The sequence below is a fragment of the Diadema antillarum genome, unplaced genomic scaffold (genome assembly GCF_040938485.1).
Source record: "Diadema antillarum isolate AM-2024a unplaced genomic scaffold, OU_Dant_1.0 scf00000184, whole genome shotgun sequence".
In the NCBI taxonomy this organism is placed as follows: domain Eukaryota; kingdom Metazoa; phylum Echinodermata; class Echinoidea; order Diadematoida; family Diadematidae; genus Diadema; species Diadema antillarum.
The window spans coordinates 650,828-671,869 of NW_027271073.1; the positions used below are offsets into that span (position 1 = coordinate 650,828).

The window sequence follows — 21,042 nt, forward strand, 5'->3', positions numbered from 1 at the left end:
TCAAGGTCAAGGGTATAACATTCATGATCAAATTGACACTAAATCTGAAAGAAGAGCACAAATAGTTTAGAACCTTAATATGGTAGGCTGTCAGCTTTCATAATTCTTGAAATACTGCTTTGTGAAAAGTCTTTCAAAACACATATTACATGCAGTGCAATGAGGAAAATAGAGCGACTTATTGTTTTTATCAAATTTTGGATTAAATTTCAAGGTCGTTATTATGAAATAAAAGTGTTTTGTGGTATATATTATTAAAATATGTATAACAGACTACCCCTACAGCAAATATGACAGGGCTAGGGCTTTTCAGCTTGAAGCATGGACATTTGTAATGTCCTCTAAACCCAATATGTGATATTACATGGGAATTTGGCCGTTTACGTCCATTTTCAGTGGGGTAAATTTACCATTGAACATTTCGGTAGCAAAATTTCTTTGGTAACCCAAGATAATATAGGTAAATGTCTATCAATACAAAAAAAATTGATGCCATTCCTAGGTGGGACGAACGATGATCCGTGACCTTGAATTTGGCACATTTTTCATTTTTGTCAACTTTGAGGGCGCTCTCCGTAAAAACGGTGAGCACGAATCCGCTAATTTTTTTCAAAATTACTGAGCAAGTCAAAGCCTTCAACAGCATAATATTTTAGAACCTAAGGTGATGAAATCTGGAAGATATTAGCCTCTAAATATGCATTAAAATTTTCGAAATTAACATTTAACACCATTTTCGGTGACCTCGTGCACGTTAACGAAAAGTCAAATTCGCGTCACAGTCACTTTTTCTTGCAAAGACTATAAAGTTCTCTCAATTTCCAGATAATGAACACTTTTGCCTAAATATCCATGCTACCACAATCAATCAAAAATGCATAATTTTCTTTTAACTAATATTTTGGAATGCGCATCGGTTGCTATGTGAGGCTGTATCTTAGCAACCAATTGACCTTGGGGCAAAATATTTTGGAATTTGCCGTCAGACACTTTGGGGAACATTTGGTGCGATTTTAAAGAAAATCGGAGGGGGTCGGGTGACAAGCACTGGATGATTTGACGTGGATTGACCCATTTCTAAACTGCTTCATTTCATATTTCAAATTAAATTTCATTGAGAACAAGGATACACAATAATATACAGGGCTCGACACTAACTTTTTTGTGCCACCAAAATCCTCAATTTCAAATTTTTGGTGGCCCGAGAGAAAAATTTGGTGGCCCCGAAAAAAAAACATTAAAAGTCCTGTTTTTTTTAATGAGTCAAATATCTAAGTTTTATCCAGTCGTAGTAAGAATTGGAAGTTGGACATACATCTACTCATAAATAAACCTCAACAAACTCGCAACACTCACTCTCAGGCATTCATTCAGTCCTTTTCATCCATCCTTTTAACAAATATAACTGCTAATTTCCGGCGCAAAAAGTTACGAATTAATTGATGTACTTTTCAAAAAAATTTGGTGGCCCGAGGCGGGCCACCAAATTTGCCCTTTTTTGAAATTTGGTGGCCCGACTTTCAATTTTGGTGGCCCCGGGCCACCGGGCCACTGTTAGTGTCGAGCCCTGCTTTGTCCCTTGTGATATGTTTATTGCATACACAGAATGAGAATTATATAACAATTATTGTAACTCATGCCCACACATCCATGTAAAGGCATGAACGAAAAGGATATAAAACTATTAAACAGGAAAAACAGGAAAACACAGAAGCCCTCAAAATGATGGGACTGTAAAATATGAAGTTTTTGCAAGCATTTCAATTTTGCATATTTTGCTAGAGCCAAGATTCACAAAATTAAAATGCACACAAAAGTTCTTGTCTTCACTATTAGATGCCTTGAATGCCAGTGGCAATTTCTGAAAATGTCATGCCTCGAATAAGGCTGCAGGCTCCAATTTGCAAAATTTCATGCTGCAAAAATTTCTTGCTTTACGGTATCTTTCACCGCCTCATGCACACCTGTATGCAAACTATTGCCAACCTACAACACAGATCCTAAGAGCTACATATTAAGCAAAAAAGAAAAAAGGGGGGGGGGGGGGGGAGGGTTGCCCATTGGTGAAAGAGTTCCTTATGATAGCAGTCAGTCTCATAACCCCACCTTGTCTAATTCTAAAACATTTCAATATCCAAAATTCCTTTCAGTGACTTTTCTATTGCTGATAACTTTCTATCTCTTTAACTGTGCATAGTCACTCGAAAAGTTATTACATCATGATACTACATGTGTGTATTTCACTTCAACGTTCAAAGAGCAGTGAAATAAATGAAAAAGCATTGAAGTCATAAAACTACAAAAATATGCATAATGCCTGCCAGTTGTACTTCTCAAATAATGCTACATTGTACTCTAGAAAAATACTAATTACATACATCTTGTGTGGTCTATAGCACCATTATATAGCTGACCCAGTCGTGGTGGGTGCAAAGCTACAAAAGTGTATAAAACTAGTCTTGCTTTTGTATAATTATGCATTCCTTCCCACAATAGCAACATAAAAGGAGAGAATCAGTGTTGACAGACAGTATGCTTACTGTAGGATGACAAACACAATGAAACAGTCCTATTTACTGGCAACTACACAGACTTGAGCAACTCTGAGTAATACCCTGTGGTTGCTCACCCTGCTAGGTTTGTGGGTAGTTCGTTCCCTGTCACCAAGCTCTGAAAGACACCTTGATAAACCACATCAATGATCCAACTCGCAAGCTGTAACGGGACTGTCTCTTTATCTGTCATTTCCTTGCAATTTCAGCTTTATGAAGACATAAAACTTCCTCTCAGCTGCCTGCATGTACAGGAGTCGTCTTTGTAATGTCAACCACATGTTTTTTGAAGTGTCCTGCAGGGACCTATGTGTCTGCACAAACAGGATATCTCTGTGTAATTCTATCAATTACAACTTGTATTTTAACTTTTTTTTTTGAGAAGCACTTTGTAAGACTTTTCCAGTCAACACTATCAGGAATAATTGTCAAAACTGTTAGATAGCATTGAAATGAAACATTTGAGAATTTGAGAAAAAAATGTATATGTAGAAGAATGAAACTTCTTTTGTATCAATGTTAGAGAGAGAAAGTAGACGTTATGTACAGTATTTATACAAGTGTACCAGGATGATATTCACTCATACAATACAACATTGCGTACATACAGTGTACATTTGTACAGTGCGTCAAAACAAAATGCACGATATACACTGTACAGTACATGTACTAGTTGTCTAATAAGAAAATATCAATGCTCATTGGATGCAACTTGATCCATGTATTGAAAATAATAATGGGACACAATCATAACTCCCATAACTATTATAACTTTATTCTCAGAGTCTATAAAATGCAGTAAGGGTAAAGTATTTCATTACATTGTACTACAATGTACACGTGTATATTACAGAGCTACAACATGACTACACAAGTACTGACCAGTTCAGGCCCTACATGTTGTATACTATTACCTGGTACTTGTCCAATATTCCCTGGTATTCCACTTATTGCCATCCACTACAACATAAATATTAGTATTCAGGTTCCGCGTCTCCTATACTGAAAGACACTGATACAATACACTGGTGCCACTTTCCTTCTTTCTTTCTCTTTCTCTCTCATTCACTGTGGGATAGTCGCTGGAGTTACACTACAGATTACATCATACTTATTGCAGTCATACAGAGTAAAACAATGAAGATTACATACAATGGTTAAACAACTTCCACCAGGGCATAGACAAAACAAAAAGCCTCTAATAACCACTAATACCAGACATGAATACACAACCAAAAGCCAGATGATGCATATCAAAATACTAATGTACACTGTATGAAACATCTGCAGGGCTCCACACTAATTTTTTTCCTCTGGTCACTAAAATATTTTAATCTGAAGTGGCAATAAAAAGAAATGAATTGGCCTGATATAAACAGAAACATAATGATCCATTTTGTATCCCACATGTATGTGCCTGATTGGGCTACCAAAATATAGCCTTTTTGGAAATTTGGTGGCCGGACAAGTGGCCGCGGCCACTGGGATACTGTTAAAGTAAAGCCCTGCATCTGTACAATTATAAGAGACAGTTACAATGTACAGTAGCTTCTAAGAGAGAAATAATTCATTCCAAGGCTCCATCAACAATGTAAGGATTTTGAAGAGAAAAGTACCTCTGGTATTCTTTTTTTTCACGAAATTTTGTTACCCGATGAAATACTACCTTCTGCAAATGATTTGCACACATTGTACGGTACATGGCACATTTAAGAGTTTGCATGTGCAACATACGTATTCACACGTAGTTGTACACATGTACTATACAATGTATACAATGTATTGTATGTCCCCCAAAAATATTACAATGGGACCCTCTGCAATGATAACTTTAAAAATAGTGAAACAATTCAAATACAATTTCAGATTATGAAACTATAACTTATTACCTACATCCTACAGAAAACCTTATCTAATTTGCTTAAAGGGATCGTACAGTTCTGGTTGAGACCTAATTTCAGGTTTCTAACATTTTGAGGTGAGATAATGAGAAATGTCATATAAAATATGAAAGAGCATGCAAGTCTATGAGGAATTCAATGTTTATTTGATAAAAATTGGTTTTGAAATAGCTGAGATATCCAAAAAGAGCGACTCTAATAAAGTGTGGGACCCACACTTTGTAACGATCGCTTTGTTTTACTTTGTTTTTTAATGTTTCAGTTATTCCAAACCCGATTTTCATCAAATAAACGTTGAATTCCTATTAAAATGGTATGCTTTGTACTATATTATAAGTGTTTTAATTGGTATCTTGCAAAAATTTAAAAGCCCAATTCTCATCTCAACCAATACTGTACTATCCCTTTAAGTGGTCAAAGAGAAATGAGGGCCTTTGTTGAGCGTGTCAGGAATCCCTTCCCTCCAAGTTCTGTCCATTGTGTAGCGGTTCCAAAAGCATCGAAGTGCTAAAACTTGGAAGAATCAGACCCATGACATGTTCCACAACGATTGACATACATTGTATCTCTGTGACCACCTAACATGGGGTTTTCTGCAAAATATAGCTAAGATGTTATATCTAAAGACCCTAAAATAGCATTAAGACAGTTTCATCATATTTGAAGTTATCAATGCCAAAATCCGATCATAATTTTTCTTTTTTTTTTTCTTTTTTTTTTGGGGGGGGGGGGGGGGAGGGACATACTGTACAGGTTTACATGATAGAAAGATTTCAAATCGAATTTCTCACACTGCAACAATCAACATTCACTTTCATATGTTGACCTAATGTACCCTTGCACATGTACACAGTACAAGTGTACAATTGTAGATGTTGTTCAGTTTGAAACTACTCACTTTCAATGCTCAACATTTTTGTAACATTTAAAGAGAATCATTCAGTTTTGTAAACTTTTCAAATCAAGTAGCCCAAAATAAGAATGCTGAAATATTGATTTTCACAAGAAAGCATCTAAGAGGCACACCCATCACGTTCATTTCAATGTGGAATCAATATCAAGCACTTTTCTCGATGGCATTTGCACTACAGATGAAACCTTGAAATGTCAGTATTAGTTATGTCTCGTATACATAAAATTGTGAACACGATGTAATCTTCCAACACAAAACCTCAAATACACTATATACTAAATAATGCAGAATCGCTTGCACCCTAAATCTACTGTTACATCTGAACTTTGAATATATAACATGATGACATTATAATTCTGAGCAGTCCCATAATACCAAAAAATAAACAAGCAAACAGAAACAAAACAACACAAGCAACCTCCACATGGTAAATCCACATCTTGACCTTCTGGATAGAACATGTTATATTACGCCTAAATACACGTAGCTCCTTGTTATTTGATTGGTTGTTTGACATTGATGATTCGGCCCATTTCACTATGATGTCATCACCCATGCAATTGTGGCTCCATTACAGTGCAATTTTGGATCCATACGGCATTGGTCATTTCGTCAACAAAATGACCGTTTCATTAACGAAATTATCATTTCATGGACGAAATGTTCATTTAGTTACAAAATGTTGTCATTTCGTTACAAAATAATAACTTCATTGACGAAATTACCGATTTCGTAACGAAATATTCTGTGCAACACTTGGCGCTCCATGGTTTTTGTCCATGGTTTAAACCATGGTTTCATTTGTACCACCTTCGTGAATTCGGGCCAACGGGTGTAAAAAGCTTTCGTTTGGAGTGTGTGTCTGCAAAAGCGTGCTAGCGTAGAGCGCTCAGTGAGTGAGCACTCTCGTGATCTCAGATTCTCTCGTTTCTAAATTAATAAAACATCAAATGACAAAGATCTACGTGTATTTTAGGCATAAATGTTTTTCATTCGTGCAATGGGCAGAATATTTCATGCGGTGAAAGATGAAATCTTTCATCCACTCATCGAGGCTGAATGGATCATTTCATCTTTCACGTCATGAAATATTGTCCATTGCACTCATAGACATTCATTATTTGTATACTACACCTGTAGTAATTGCATCTGTTATGATACAGTATGTGACCTGCCACCATAAACCCAGATAAGTACAGGCATGAATGAGATGAAATTGCATAATACTTGTACAGACAAGTGATTTTTGTTTTGTTTTGTTTTCAATCCAATTTTCTTAAATTTAATATACAGTTTGATCTATCCCTACATTTGCATACTTATATGATCATGCTTCCAAATTTCAAAGTTGAAGAATGTTTGACATCAAAAACATGCAGGGTTTCAGGGTGGTCCACAACTTGAAATTTTAGCATGTTGCAAGCTCACAATCTGAGAATATTGCAGAAATTGAATATGCGCGGAGCGCACACGAGGAGCGCACACGAGGAGTACATAGTACGCAATATTTTGCTGCTTATCTCTCTTTGTGCTGCTTACATTCAATGTTCTCTCTCATTTTTTGCACACAAATATCTAAAGTACCTAGTAGTTTGATGTTTCTTATGTTATGCACATGTTTTGCACATTTTTGAATACTTTTACTTTGAGCTTGTTGCAAATTCTTGAGGATGTTGCATAGCATGTTGCTGGCTTTTTAGGATGTTGCACAAGAATTTTAGCATGTTGCAGCGACATGCTAAAACCCCTCGTGGACCACCCTGGGGTTTTATGACATTACGGCATTTTGAATGGGCCCATTGCAGACGATCTTTGAATCTCCTGCATAATCTACATTGTAACTTCCTGGATAATTTCTGTAGTCTTGTACACTCTGGTAGCTGGTGGCTAAAATTTTTACAGGCTCCGCAATTTTGATTTTTGATGAAGTGAATGAAAGTACACAATGTACAGTGTACATGAAAGCTCAGACTACGGAGAATATGAAAACGCAAAATTAGTAAATCAATGTTTGGCACCTTCAAGAAACTTTTATGGTGATGGGTCACACAATGCTCTCTCTTCTTTGGAAATACAACATACATGTACATTGTACATAAAGTCACCTGACACGATGAAGACTGGCTACCAAATATCATGCCACTGGTACACGTATGTACGAATTTGTACACTATACTTGTAGTACGGTACAGCAAACTAAAAAAATCATGCAAACAGCAGCGCATTGATATGCATTTGGCATTAGTTGAAAGCGAAAGTAACACGCCCCCCCAAAAAAAAAAATCAAAAAAGAGAGCAGAAAAAGATTCTGCACGGCATGGCTGTCATAGGGCAGAATGACATGATACAGTTTTGTTAAAAAATCAAACTACTCTGACCTCACGACTGCATGTGACATGCACAATACATTTGATCTAGTTTGTAAACTACTGTACACACTGTACAGTAATGGCAATCAAATAAAACTGAGCAAAGCAACACTGAACGGAGCAAAACAACATTGACAAATAAAGAACAAAAATAAGGCATGCATCTTTAATGTACGTATGCAACACAATGGTCCTACTCACTGGTAGTAATGAAGTTGGCTGTTTAGCAAACTATGCATGGTAGAGGGAAGTAAACATTGAGTATGGTTTAATCAATACACGTAACTGAAAGAAAATAAGGTATTCTACATGGTATATCGTACATCCCTTTAATACACTGTAACTGACAAAGGATTGGTACTGGGTGATAGATAACTTAAAGAAATATATACAGATAGATTTTATCATCTTGAAGAATACACCTACAGTTGTACACTGTACACTGTAAATGTCCACAAATCTAAACATCCAACTTTAAGTTATGGTTGTACATGTACAAGTTTGTACAGCTACACATGTATGTACAGAGTGTATCTTATTCTTTACAATTTAGTAGTACCATTCTAAGAGGAATCAGAGTTTATTTGATGAAAATTGGTCTTGAAATGGCTCAGACATTAAAAAATAAAGGGGTCCTAATAAAAGGTGGGACTCATCTTTTTATATTAAATAACCACTTTGCTTTACATTGTTTTTTGACATCTCATCCATTTCAACACAGATTTTCATCAAATAAAGTTTTAATTCCTCTTAGAAATGTATGCTCTTTAATATTTCATTTGTGGTAACTACACACAGCCCTGTCGCTGCACACAGTGTCTGGCGCACATTCGCATGGCATCTGGTCGGGCTACAATCATGGTTTCTAATTATCTCACAAAACATCAAATCTAAATCCCCCAAAAGGGCCCCTGAAATCCAAATGCATGCTGATTTGTGTTGATTTATGATACCCTCAACATCACTTTTGCGGTGAAACAAATATCTAGAAACATTCCATATATTTTTAACGATTTTTTTTTCTTCTATTTTTCTTCAGATTACTTGGGAACGCCCACAAAAAATCCTTCCAAACCAATATTCCTCAGATGACCTCATCTGTCAATCATTGCTAAAGTACTAAAATGTTTAACAAAAGACATTGGAATGCAACTTTCCCTCGACTCAGCATAACTTGCATGTTTCTGTGATATTAATGTGACTAACAAAAGATATGGCGAGGGAACATGCAAGTTATGCTGAGTCAAGGGGAAGGTGCATTCCAACCCAATGTCTTTTGTTAAACATTTCAGTACTTTAGCAATGATTGACAGATGAGGTCATCTGAGGAATATTGGTTTGGAAGGATTTTTGTGGGCGTTCCCAAGTAATCTGAAGTAAAATAGAAGAAAAATAGTGTGAAAAATATGGGGAATGTTTCTAGATATTCGTTTCACTGCAATGATGTTGAGGGTATCACAAATCAACACAAATCAACATGCATTTGGATTTCAGGGGCCCTTTAACATCAGTTCGGGAAACCCACTCACAAGGGGGGCCCCTCCTTATAAGTAACCTGTCCCCCTTATAAGTAACCCCGTCCCCCTTATAAGTAACCCCCGGGGCACCCCTTATAAGGAGTCTCCACGCTTTTTTGCAATGCAACGCGAAAATGAAAGGACTGCGGCAATTCGCTTGATTATGTCCATAAAGCTTCACAAGTTTCCTAGTTACTCACGAAATTTGAGCAAAATTGGTTTGAGGCATCATATCTAAAATCATGGATTTAAATGCGATGTCAAACGACCCATGCGAATACTGAAATGCGAGCGATTACTGGCGTGAGTGTCGCCAGGCGCGGCGGCGCGGCAATGCTTGAGTGCAGACGTGGCGACTGAGTACGAAAGTCTCCGTACTCAGTCGCCACGTCTGCACTCAAGCATTGCCGCGCCGCCGCGCCTGGCGACACTCACGCCAGTAATCGCTCGCATTTCAGCATTCGCATGGGTCGTTTGACATCGCATTTAAATCCATGATTTTAGATATGATGCCTCAAACCGATTTTGCTCAAATTTCGTGAGTAACTAGGAAACTTGTGAAGCTTTATGGACATAATCAAGCGAATTGCCGCAGTCCTTTCATTTTCGCGTTGCATTGCAAAAAAGCGTGGAGACTCCTTATAAGGGGTGCCCCGGGGGTTACTTATAAGGGGGACGGGGTTACTTATAAGGGGGACGGGTTACTATATAAGGAGGGGCCCCCCTTGTGAGTGGGTTTCCCGAACTGACATCCCTTTAATCTGTGTGTCACGATCACAACTAAAAAAGCACTTGGCGAGTGCCAACCTCCACCAAGCCAACAACTAATTTCCACCCATACCCACATGAAATTACCCAACGCAATATACAAACATTGTAGAAGCCTTTTGTTGCAGTACGTCGTCATCAGCTTCCCGGTACGGCGCCTTGCCCGAGCAGAGCATGCAATTTAGCGCGCGTATGTAAATTTCCATTACGCTCACCTAGAATTCTGAAGTTCATCGACCTTTAATTTATGCCAAAAGATTAAAAAATCCTTCAAAAATCCATAAAAACTCCCGGATCACTACCAAAATTTAATCATCTGTTCCTTGTGTCATTATCAACTTTTCCTGCAAGCGCAAGTTTCATGCAAGTCCATACACAACTTTTTAAGTTATTTTCCAAACAGACAAACATACACCAATGTAGACTAGTTCTAAACCTCCTCTGGCCTCTTGAGCCCCTTCCTTTTGGCAGAGGTACAGTCTGTTAAAACTGCAATACCATACAAAAAATTGTAGATGTACATCATCTACATGTGTTCTTGAGTCTAGCTAGCCCGACCAGACGTCGCGCCGTGGCCGTGCGAATCTCTTTTTATACAGCGACTGGCCTGTTTAAAATAGATCTAGTTAAATTGAGTCTTAAACAAGATCTCGGTTCTAGCTAGGTTTTTATTTATGGCATACTGAAATAGATATTCTTATAATTTATTATTTTGTTAATTTATGTTGATTTTTAACACAACACTGTAAGATTGGTTATTGGTTATGTTCTAACTTCTACACGTCCTGCAAACAAACCTCAAACAGCTTCAACAAGCAATGGATGTAGAGCCGTCGTATGCCGAGAGACACGCCGAAGCAAGCGGGTACAATGATCGCTGCCAACAGTATCAAGAACGGCGAGATTACGAAGCCGATAACAACGAAAATAAACTGCTCGCTGATCGCCATTTCTCTGAATATGAAACTATATGGTCACACTCGAAATACAGGCTTTACACTGCTGAAATTACACCATCTCGGAAATTTCAAATGACATCCCCGGTGTATACATAGTAGAGAGATTCACTAATCGACGCTTCGCGTATTTCTGGCGCAGTTATATTCGAACCGACCCGTATACAGTACATACACCGGTCGCGGTACGCGGTCGCCGGTACGTGAGTTTAGCGTAGCGATGCATTCAGGTAGTGTACGGAAGTACACTGTAATTAATGGTTGATGTGGATTCCCGTTACTGTGTGCATACGCTCTTTGGTGAATACAGTCAATACGTGTGTGTACACGTGTGTGTGTGTGATTTTCTCGGCCAATGTCATAGCTGGCGCGTGGATCACGCATGTCCCACTCATCTCACTGGTCCCATCCACTGCACTCACTGACAGTTGCACGTCATATCGCCTCATCTCGGGTCCGATGGAAAATCTCGTCAAAATCAACTCGCCCACCTCACAAAAGAAAAAACTAAAATGATGTCGCCCCGTTTACACTGTACGTTTAGATATCAAAACTAAAGATTGTTGCAATCTTTGATAATTATGTCTACTGACAAAATACAATTTATTTGCCTATAATATACCTCTCTGCCAGTATTTTTTCCCTTCATCCTGTCTGTAATATCTTCACTTCACCTTTGTGATGAATGCAGTTTGGCGACTATGCTTCAATCTAAAACAAGGGCCTAATTGTATACATTGTAATTCGTGATTGATTATGGATAAAGGGGAAGGGAAACATTTTTTTTTTTTTTTTTGGGGGGGGGGGGGGGGGGGGTAAAATAGAGCCAAAAGTGTATATTGTGTGTCATGTGTGTGTGTTATGGGGGGGGGTGTTACTGTTCCAATCCTGCCCAAATACTGCAGTGAAGTCACGTACCATAATTTCATAAATGCAATAAAAGCAGCAAAACTTGGATGCTGCTTTTGGACTCTACATTAATAAACACAGAAGGTACAAAAACAGGCCGTTAATGCTCTATACATCACAACCGCATTCAATGATTTGGTACTAAATTTTTATAATTTCCAGCTGTTTTCTTCATTGCTGAACTGGATATCAAAGTCAAAGCTGGGAATCTCTTGACAGACGTGCAAATAAGCCGAATATAAAAGTCGAGTCTCATGAGACCACAAGCAATAAATTGAATAAAAACAGTTTTGGGATTGTATTCAATTCAATTCAATTCAATCATAGTTTATTTCCAATCAACGAAAATCAAAAACATAGTACAATGTATACATGTCATTAAATGATATTGTTCAAACGCTTGCAAAAGATTCATGTAATATACGAGACAAATTATAGAACAACATATATGTACAATAATAAAGAGGAAAACTGTACAAATACTACGTGGGCGAGCGGAAAATAAATTCGATCATGGAAAATAGTGATCCACTAAAAAGCAAAGCTTGTCGGACGTGGATCGCTAGATAAATAATGAGTGAATGATATACTATTCTATAACAATATACATGTAGTTATTTTGAGATACACAGGTCGGGAAAAAAATATAGAATACCAATGCTATAGTGCCCGGACACTGTTCATTGAACCACGTGTACCGGGAAAATATGACAAGGACAATACATTCGTACACACATTCAATTACCCACACGCATATACACTGTTGGACGCGAGACAGTACCGAGAGGAGAGAAGACGGTAACAATACAAGTCTACGAAGAACAATAGACAGGAAAGGAAAAGGAGAGAAGAAAGAAGAGAGGTCTGCACACAGAACACGCCAAGTGCTGCGACATCAGGACAGGTGAAAGCTCAAGCATAAATTATAACAATTTAGATTATCTAAGATTATAAGTAGAAAGTAAATGTTTTCTGAGTTTATATTTAAATGTGACAAACTAAATTTGGGGGAATCTTTTAAACTATTATCTAATTTATTCCAAAGTCTGGGTCCGGTATAAAGAAATGTATTTTGGGCATGTGCGGTTCTCATTAACGGAAGATGGAATTCGTCGGATCGTCGCGTGGGATAGTTATGAACATGACTGTTTCGATGAAATAAATCGTGGAATATTTTAGGTAAAAAGGTACTGTTGTAATTAAACATAAACTGACCAAGTTGAAACACATACAAATCATTTACTTTTAATATTTTATGGTCAGAAAACAAAGCATCTGTATGTTCTCGGGTATGTAAATTAAAAACAATTCTAAGCGCTTTCTTTTGCAATAAAAGAAGTTTATCAAGTAACATCTGATATGTATTACCCCAAGCAAGAATCCCGTAGTTTAAATAAGGGAGTATCAAACTAGAATAAAGAGTTAATAATGCAGATGAAGGAAGATAATATTTTAATCTATTCATTACGCCAATGTTACGTGAAATAATTTTACATATGTTATCAATATGATTCCTCCATGAAAGCTTGTTATCAACGCAAACACCAAGAAATTTAAAAGAAGAAACTTCTTCTAAGGGAGTAGTATCAAATGTTATATTGCCTGGGAGGCTATCTAAAGAATTACTAAAGAGCATAACTTTTGTTTTTTGAATATTTAATGACAATTTGTTTGCGTATATCCATTGTATGACCTTTATCAATTCTTCATTGACTGTTCTTATTAAGATATTTGGGTCAGGGTGGGAAAACAAAAGATTAGAGTCATCCGCGAATAATATGAATGATAGTTTCTCCGACGATCTATGAAAATCATTAATATAAATAATGAATAACAATGGGCCTAATAAACTCCCTTGTGGAACACCACATGCAATTATTTTACTTTGAGAGTCAAAGCCGTTGACATGTACAAATTGGGATCTTTCTGATAGGTAACTCGTGAACCACTCCAAGGCCTTTCCACGTATTCCATAATGAGACAGTTTGGCGAGAAGTATTCTGTGGTTAATCGTGTCAAAGGCCTTGGAGAAGTCCAAGAAGATACCTATTGTGTGTGAAAGTGTGTCGAGTGCGTGTGTGACTTTGTCGATGAGGGCAAGTAGTGCGTGTGTTGTGCTGTGATTTTCCCTGAATCCAAATTGAAAGTTTGAAAATATGTCGCAGGTTTTAAGAAAACGTACTGTCCTGATGTAGACTATTCTTTCAAGAATCTTAGAAATAGAAGATAATAAAGATATGGGTCTATAGTTATTGACATCATCCTTCTCCCCTTTCTTATAAATAGGAATTACTTTCGCAATTTTCATGCTATTTGGCACATGGCCAGTTGCAAGCGATGAGTTGATTATGTACTAAGGGATCCACTATTTGAGGAATTATGTTTTTTATCAAATAGTTGTCAATTCCGTCGTGGCCAGCACTTTTACCTTCTTTCAAATTGGCAACAATCTTTATTATTTCTTCTTTATATGTTGGGTCAAAAAATATAGTTTTAGAGTTAGGTGTATCTAAAAAATCACTAAAAGATTTACTAGAAAGAGGAATATTTTGAGAAAGATTTTTTCCAATTGAAGAAAAGAAATCATTAAAAATTTCAGCCATGCCAGCGGGAGTGTTGCTGGAGGCATTGCCCCACTGAACTTCAGAAATATTAGATGAATTGTTAGGTGTATTCATAGCATTCTTTAATGTTTTCCATGTGTTTTTAATGTCATTTTTATATTTGCTTATCTGATTAACATAAAAAAATTTCTTCTGCGTACGCAATAATTTGGTGAGTGTGTTTTTGTATGAAACATATTTTTTCTTATTTTTTTCAGTGGGATTACATCTATATTTATAAAACAAATTATTTTTCCTATTTATAGATCGTAATATAGACTGGGTTATCCACGGGAGTCTTGGAATTTGCTTATATCTATTTTTTATGTTACGCAGGGGAATATGGTTATCGATTTCGGAGGTAGGAGTAGATATGAAATAATCATAAGACAAATTGACATCGGTAGTGTTGTATACAGAAGACCAATCGAGTTCTTTTAAACTGTTTTGGAGACTTGTAAGATTATCTACAGTAATCTTACGACGCTTATAATAATTATTTTGTTTATTCAGTTTAATTGGAACCTGAGCAAATATAGGAAAATGGTCAGTGATGTCTGAGAGGACGATACCAGACTCAGGAAGTGGAAGAACATTACAAAAAATGTTGTCTATGAGGGTAGCCGATTGGCTGATGACACGGGTAGGCTTGGAAATTAATGTTAAAAGCGAAGCAGACATTAATGTTTCTATAAATTCTTTTGAACTGTTTTGGGAGTTACATTTCATGAGATCGATATTAAAATCGCCCATCAGAAATGTATCTTTAATAGATATCATGGGATTTTGTACTAAATCCTGCAAAACTGTCAAAAAATCATTCAAATTCGACCGAGGGGGCCTGTAAATTACACCAATCATAATGTTTTTTCCATGTGGATTTATCAATTCAATAAAAAGGGATTCGAGTACATCGCTCATAACACTAATCTCCTCATGTATAATATATTTAAATTTTTTCGAGATGTACAAACCAACTCCTCCACCAACTCTCTCATTTCTATTTCTAAATACAAATTCGAATCCGGGTAAAGAAAATAAATGACTGATATTAGAGTTCAACCATGTTTCTGTTAGCCCTATGATGGAGCAAGATTTATGATCTGGGTTTTCTAAGAGTAAGCGCAACTTATCAAAATTTTTATTGATACTGCGTATGTTAAAGTGAGCTAACAAAAATGTTTCATCAACTGTATTCGTGATCCGATTTTTATACTGATTTTCGGTCAAATAAACACACGATGGACTCTGGACTGGATCATTTGAGTCAAAGTTATATTCAAATTCTTGTGCTGAGGTATTGTATTTATCGGATATGTAATCTTCATATAAACTGGAGATCATATTTGCATGATCAGATTCAGAGTGCCTTACTGTGTTATAAAATTCATCATTATTCAAGGAATTAAAAGCAAAATTTATTGTGTCAGCCATGGGTTAGAATATAAAACATTCGGGAATTAATAACTGGCCTCCTGCCTGGTCCTAACTCAGCAGCTACGTGGGGGTATGCAGACCCAAAAGAAGAAAGGAAACCGAAATGCGTGCAGAGAAACATGAAACACAGACAAAACAAGGAAACGAACATGAACACAGATGACACAGAATCAACATCGTTGCGGATGGTACACAAGGCCATGCATGGGCTCGTATACAATACCTAACATGAACTTATTTAACAAACAAAGACGTGTGCTACACGTACATATATAGGCAGCGTCCACGAGCATATTAAACTTCTCGACCACTTAATGACAAAATAAGGAACCAGTTATTGTTGTGGGTTTTTTTGGTAGTCGGATCGCCTATCCAAAATAACTAATTCTTATACCATTGGGATTTATAATCAGTACGAACAATTATATCAAAGTAATGCAAAAACACATACACACAAAAATGCAATTCCATTGTTATTGTTAAAATTTTCATCAAACTGATATGCAAATACAAACAAAATTGCCCAAAATACGAGTACACAATGTGTAAATAAATAAAACTAGAGAGGGGCCGTCAAAGGCGGCAGACCCACGCCTAAGTACAAAGTCGGGGTAAACATAATGTGCATTCGGTCATCTACCAGAATTCGGCCACTTAATTGCCAGTGTGCTTTATCACCAGCCAGTGAGTTCTACCAAAGATCGTACACTGAAGTGTACGATCTTTGGTTCTACAGTCACATCACACGCAAATCACATAATTACACATACGGTATTAACACTCATTCACGTACAGGAAAGTCCTTAAGTCTCCTCCAAAAATCCATCGAAAATCCCAAATTCCACCGTCAAAAGTGCAGAATCGGAACTTTTCCAAGCGCGCGCGAATTAAGTCCAGTTTTAAGAGTATTGTCTACGCGACGGGTCGCGGAAAAAGCGCTAAAAATCGAGAAATACGCCGTTTTCTTGCGGGATATTTTGATTATAGCAAGCCGAGAGTGTGATGATATCAAAGGTCGTATGAGTGTACGATCTTTGATGGTATCCACAAAAGCAAAAAAGAAAAACAAAATTTACGTACCCCCTAGGCAATTACCCCTATGATTAGTGTCTACGGGAATTATTCAATGCAAGGGTTGAATGCAAATGTCTACTGCACCAGTATTCGGCCACCAACGAGCGCCGCAACGTCCCCGGTGCAATTTTGCACCAACAGTGTAGAGCGCGATGCATTTTCAGCGGCCTTGCACACGCATTGACATTGAGCACGCATATCGTGCAGTGTGACTGCGACCGAGCAAAATGCTCCTCCAACGAAAAAAACAATCAATGTTAATTTGAAAAATCATCAAATATCAAAGGTCGTATGAGTGTACGATCTTTGATGGTATCCACAAAAGCAAAAAAGAAAAACAAAATTTACGTACCCCCTAGGCAATTACCCCTATGATTAGTGTCTACGGGAATTATTCAATGCAAGGGTTGAATGCAAATGTCTACTGCACCAGTATTCGGCCACCAACGAGCGCCGCAACGTCCCCGGTGCAATTTTGCACCAACAGTGTAGAGCGCGATGCATTTTCAGCGGCCTTGCACACGCATTGACATTGAGCACGCATATCGTGCAGTGTGACTGCGACCGAGCAAAATGCTCCTCCAACGAAAAAAACAATCAATGTTAATTTGAAAAATCATCAAAATACGGGCCAGTTTGTGATGACGGAGAACGAACTTTCATAAATCTAGAAGGACATAGTCCCTCAAATAGGCCTAAACGTAAATTTCGGAATTCTTACGAACATTTGAGCAGCGAAGTCGGATCGTTGGGGAGTTTATGTCTTCGTATGGTAGCGGAAAATCGCAAAGTGAGAAACGGGAAATTTTCGGAATGGTCACTATACCATGGGTTCAAAACTTCAAGGTCACACAGAATTTGCAAGGGTCAACCGATTATCACCAAAATCTAATCGATTCTTTCCTGTCATTATCCAAACATTCCTCGAACATTTCGTGCAAATCCGTTTACCCGTTCTCTTGTTATCTTGTACACAAACAAACAAACAAACAAACAAACAAACAAAAAACAAAAAAAACAAACAAACAAACAAACAAACAAACAAACATACGGAACCCTTTACATAACCCCCTGCCGATTTTCATCGGCGTGGGTAACAAACAAAAAAAAAAACAAAAAAACAAACAAACAAACAAACAAACAAACAAACATACGGAACCCTTTACATAACCCCCTGCCGATTTTCATCGGCGTGGGTAATAATAGATAGCCCAATCTGTCTCACTGAGTGAGTACCCTAGATAAAAGAGCGAGGGAGGGAGGGAGAGAGAGAGAGAGAGAGAGAGAGAAAGAAAAAAGTGAGTGAGAGGGGGAATGAAAAGAGAATCTAGACAACAAATCTTGACGAACTGAACAAAACGGCTATGCAATTAACTTTTAACATTCGTGGGTATACATGTGTCTACAGGTGTGTGTGTGTGTGCATAAGAAGGCAAAAGCAAAGCCGAGAATAGATGAAAAAAATAAAGGCGTGTTGTCACCTGGGAAAAATATTTGCACAATTATTACGTCATTACACTCTTGCATAAAAATAACGTTCTGACGTTGTAAAAGTTATTTGATCATGAAACAATTCAAAAACAAAAGAAGAAAGTAATTAATGCAACATGACCGTTTTGAATATTGTACAATTGTATAATATGAGGCCCGTGACAGCCAGGTATAAGTTGACTGATCACATCACCTCTTAATTAGCTTTTTAAAGGAGAACCAAACCCAAAGAGAAATGAATGTGGATTGAGTGAAATCAGCAACATTATAGTAGAACACATCAGTGAAAGTTTGAGGAAAATCAGACAATCGATGCAAAGTTATGAATTTTTAACGTTTTATAGTGTTGGAACCACTAGATAAGGACTACACTATAGACTTTATGACTGGACTTATGGACAACAATATAAAGAAGATATAAAAGAAAATTCAACATGCTTTCCCTTTTCTTGCGTAATGGAAGAGCACTTGGCTAACCACTTTCAGAAAGCAGGGCCGGAATAATTACTAAATATACTCTTAACATTATAAATTGTATACCAGTATCAAGTTGATTGAATGTGTAATTTTCATGAAAAATGAATTTTTGTTGAATTCTCTTTATATTTTCTTTATAATTATTATTGTCCACACATGACATATAGGACTCTATAGTATAGTCTCCTTATCCAGTGATTACAACACCAAAACTTTAACAATTAGTAACTTTTGCATCAATAAATTGTCCGATTTTCCTCACACTTTCACCAATGTGTTCTCCTAATGATGCTGCTTTCACTCAATCCATTGTTCTTTCGGTTTTTGGTTTCCTTCAATAAGAAGTCTGCCTTCCTCGACATTGCCATTTATCATCATGATGAAAGGAAAAGTAGCAAGCTCCACATCTTTCAAAAAAAAAAAAAAACTATAGTGAGCAAATCCTGTTCAACCCATTCCATTCATGTTCATATGCATCTATTGCAGGGTTGACTATTTCACAATAAACCACCTAAAACAAAAAGGAATTCTCTCTTTATTCCGAATAAACTTGAACATATTTGCTCATACAGAAGAAATGTATATACACACCACCAAATGTCTTGAGATCTTGTACAATATTGCAATATAAAACAAAATTTCATGAGACTTTTATAATTTTTTTCCATTTATGTAACCTTCACACTCTATAATTCTATTATAACTGGTCCCCTTGGAATACCAAGCAGCGGCACCAGAAAAGTGCACCTGATTATGGGCTATCCAGCCGTGATCTTTGTCTAATCCAGCAATTTGCTTTAAAAAGCTTTATTGGAACACAAAGAACAGATTAAAAAATACAATGATATAAATAGGCCCTATGCTATTTTACATTGGCCACTATACCAATGAGGGGGGGGGGGGGGGGGCTTAGTATAAAGACATTTTGTTAATTGGTTGAAAATTGCCCGGCAAATCTTTCAAATAACCAACGAAATGTTTTACTTTTTTGTTTTTTTCCAAATATTCCTCCCAAGATGCATCTGAATATTGAAGAGTGAAAATGTAAAAGCTCCTTTGTGAGGGAGGGAGATACCTTTCACCACCCCCCCCCCCCCCCGCCCCTCAACACAAAAACTATTTCGAGTATTCCTACGCACACAACCACGCCCCTCCATGACCCTCTAAACTGATGAGAAGGTCCCTTTTCTTCCAATTTAGATCCCCCAACACACACACACACACACACACACACACACACACATACACACACACACACACACACACACACACACACATACACACACACACACACACACACACACGCACACACACACACACACACACACACACACACACACACACACACACACACACACACACACACACACACACACACACACAACAACAACAACAACAACAACAACAACAACAACAGCAATAACAACAACAACAACAAATCCCAGTACGGATCTGTGTCAACTGCAGAACGCCCCAAGTACAGTAGTCTAGGCCTCGAAGCAGTAAAATTTCTTCTGAGTTTCATCAAACATCTTTTGGTTTCATCATGGAGCTACAATACTCAATAGTACTAGAGTTCTAGCTCCATGGTTTCATCAACAAGTGGTGCGTGGTCGCCCTAGCACACTAGCCTTTTATGTACAAAACTACAACTTTAACAAGGTGCCCAGGCCCCTCCAGCTAGCTGACCGCTGAATGTACGTGCGTGGTGAGATGCCCGGCCGGCCCGCCGCCGCCCGGCCGCCCGGCGGAGACACATAACCGATGATGCACTGATGCTGCTATAAGCTGCCAAAATTTCTCAGTTTTACTACGCTGTATCAAAATGAATGATTTATTGCAGCTCACAAACGGCGTGTGCAAACACTCAAGTGACCTTTCAACATTTAGTTTCCCGCTGATTCAGACGGTCGAACAGAACATTCGCAGCGCAGATTGTGGTGAGACACGACAAATGAAAGAACGAATTCAGAGACAGCCAGGGCAGCGGTTCTACGTATTACTATAAAACAATTCTTGGACGCTCTTGCCGTGGAGAATTTCCCACCAAATTTGCAAGCATACCCGTTATCAGG

The 21,042-nt window shown here is 37.6% G+C and overlaps 1 protein-coding gene across 1 annotated transcript in view; it reads right to left on the reverse strand.

Moving 5' to 3' along the window:
- LOC139723281 (glycerol-3-phosphate acyltransferase 4-like) overlaps nucleotides 1-11,079 on the reverse strand; it is a 40,615-nt gene extending 29,536 nt beyond the window's left edge. Inside the window, exons 1-2 of the mRNA XM_071634536.1 lie at nucleotides 10,818-11,079; nucleotides 7,937-7,966 (exon numbers count right to left, since the gene is read on the reverse strand). Of these exons, the coding sequence (XP_071490637.1) occupies nucleotides 7,937-7,966; nucleotides 10,818-10,970 (183 nt within the window). The 5' untranslated portion in view covers nucleotides 10,971-11,079. The remainder of the gene's footprint in view (nucleotides 1-7,936; nucleotides 7,967-10,817) is intronic.
- Between the last annotated feature and the right edge of the window lie 9,963 nt (nucleotides 11,080-21,042).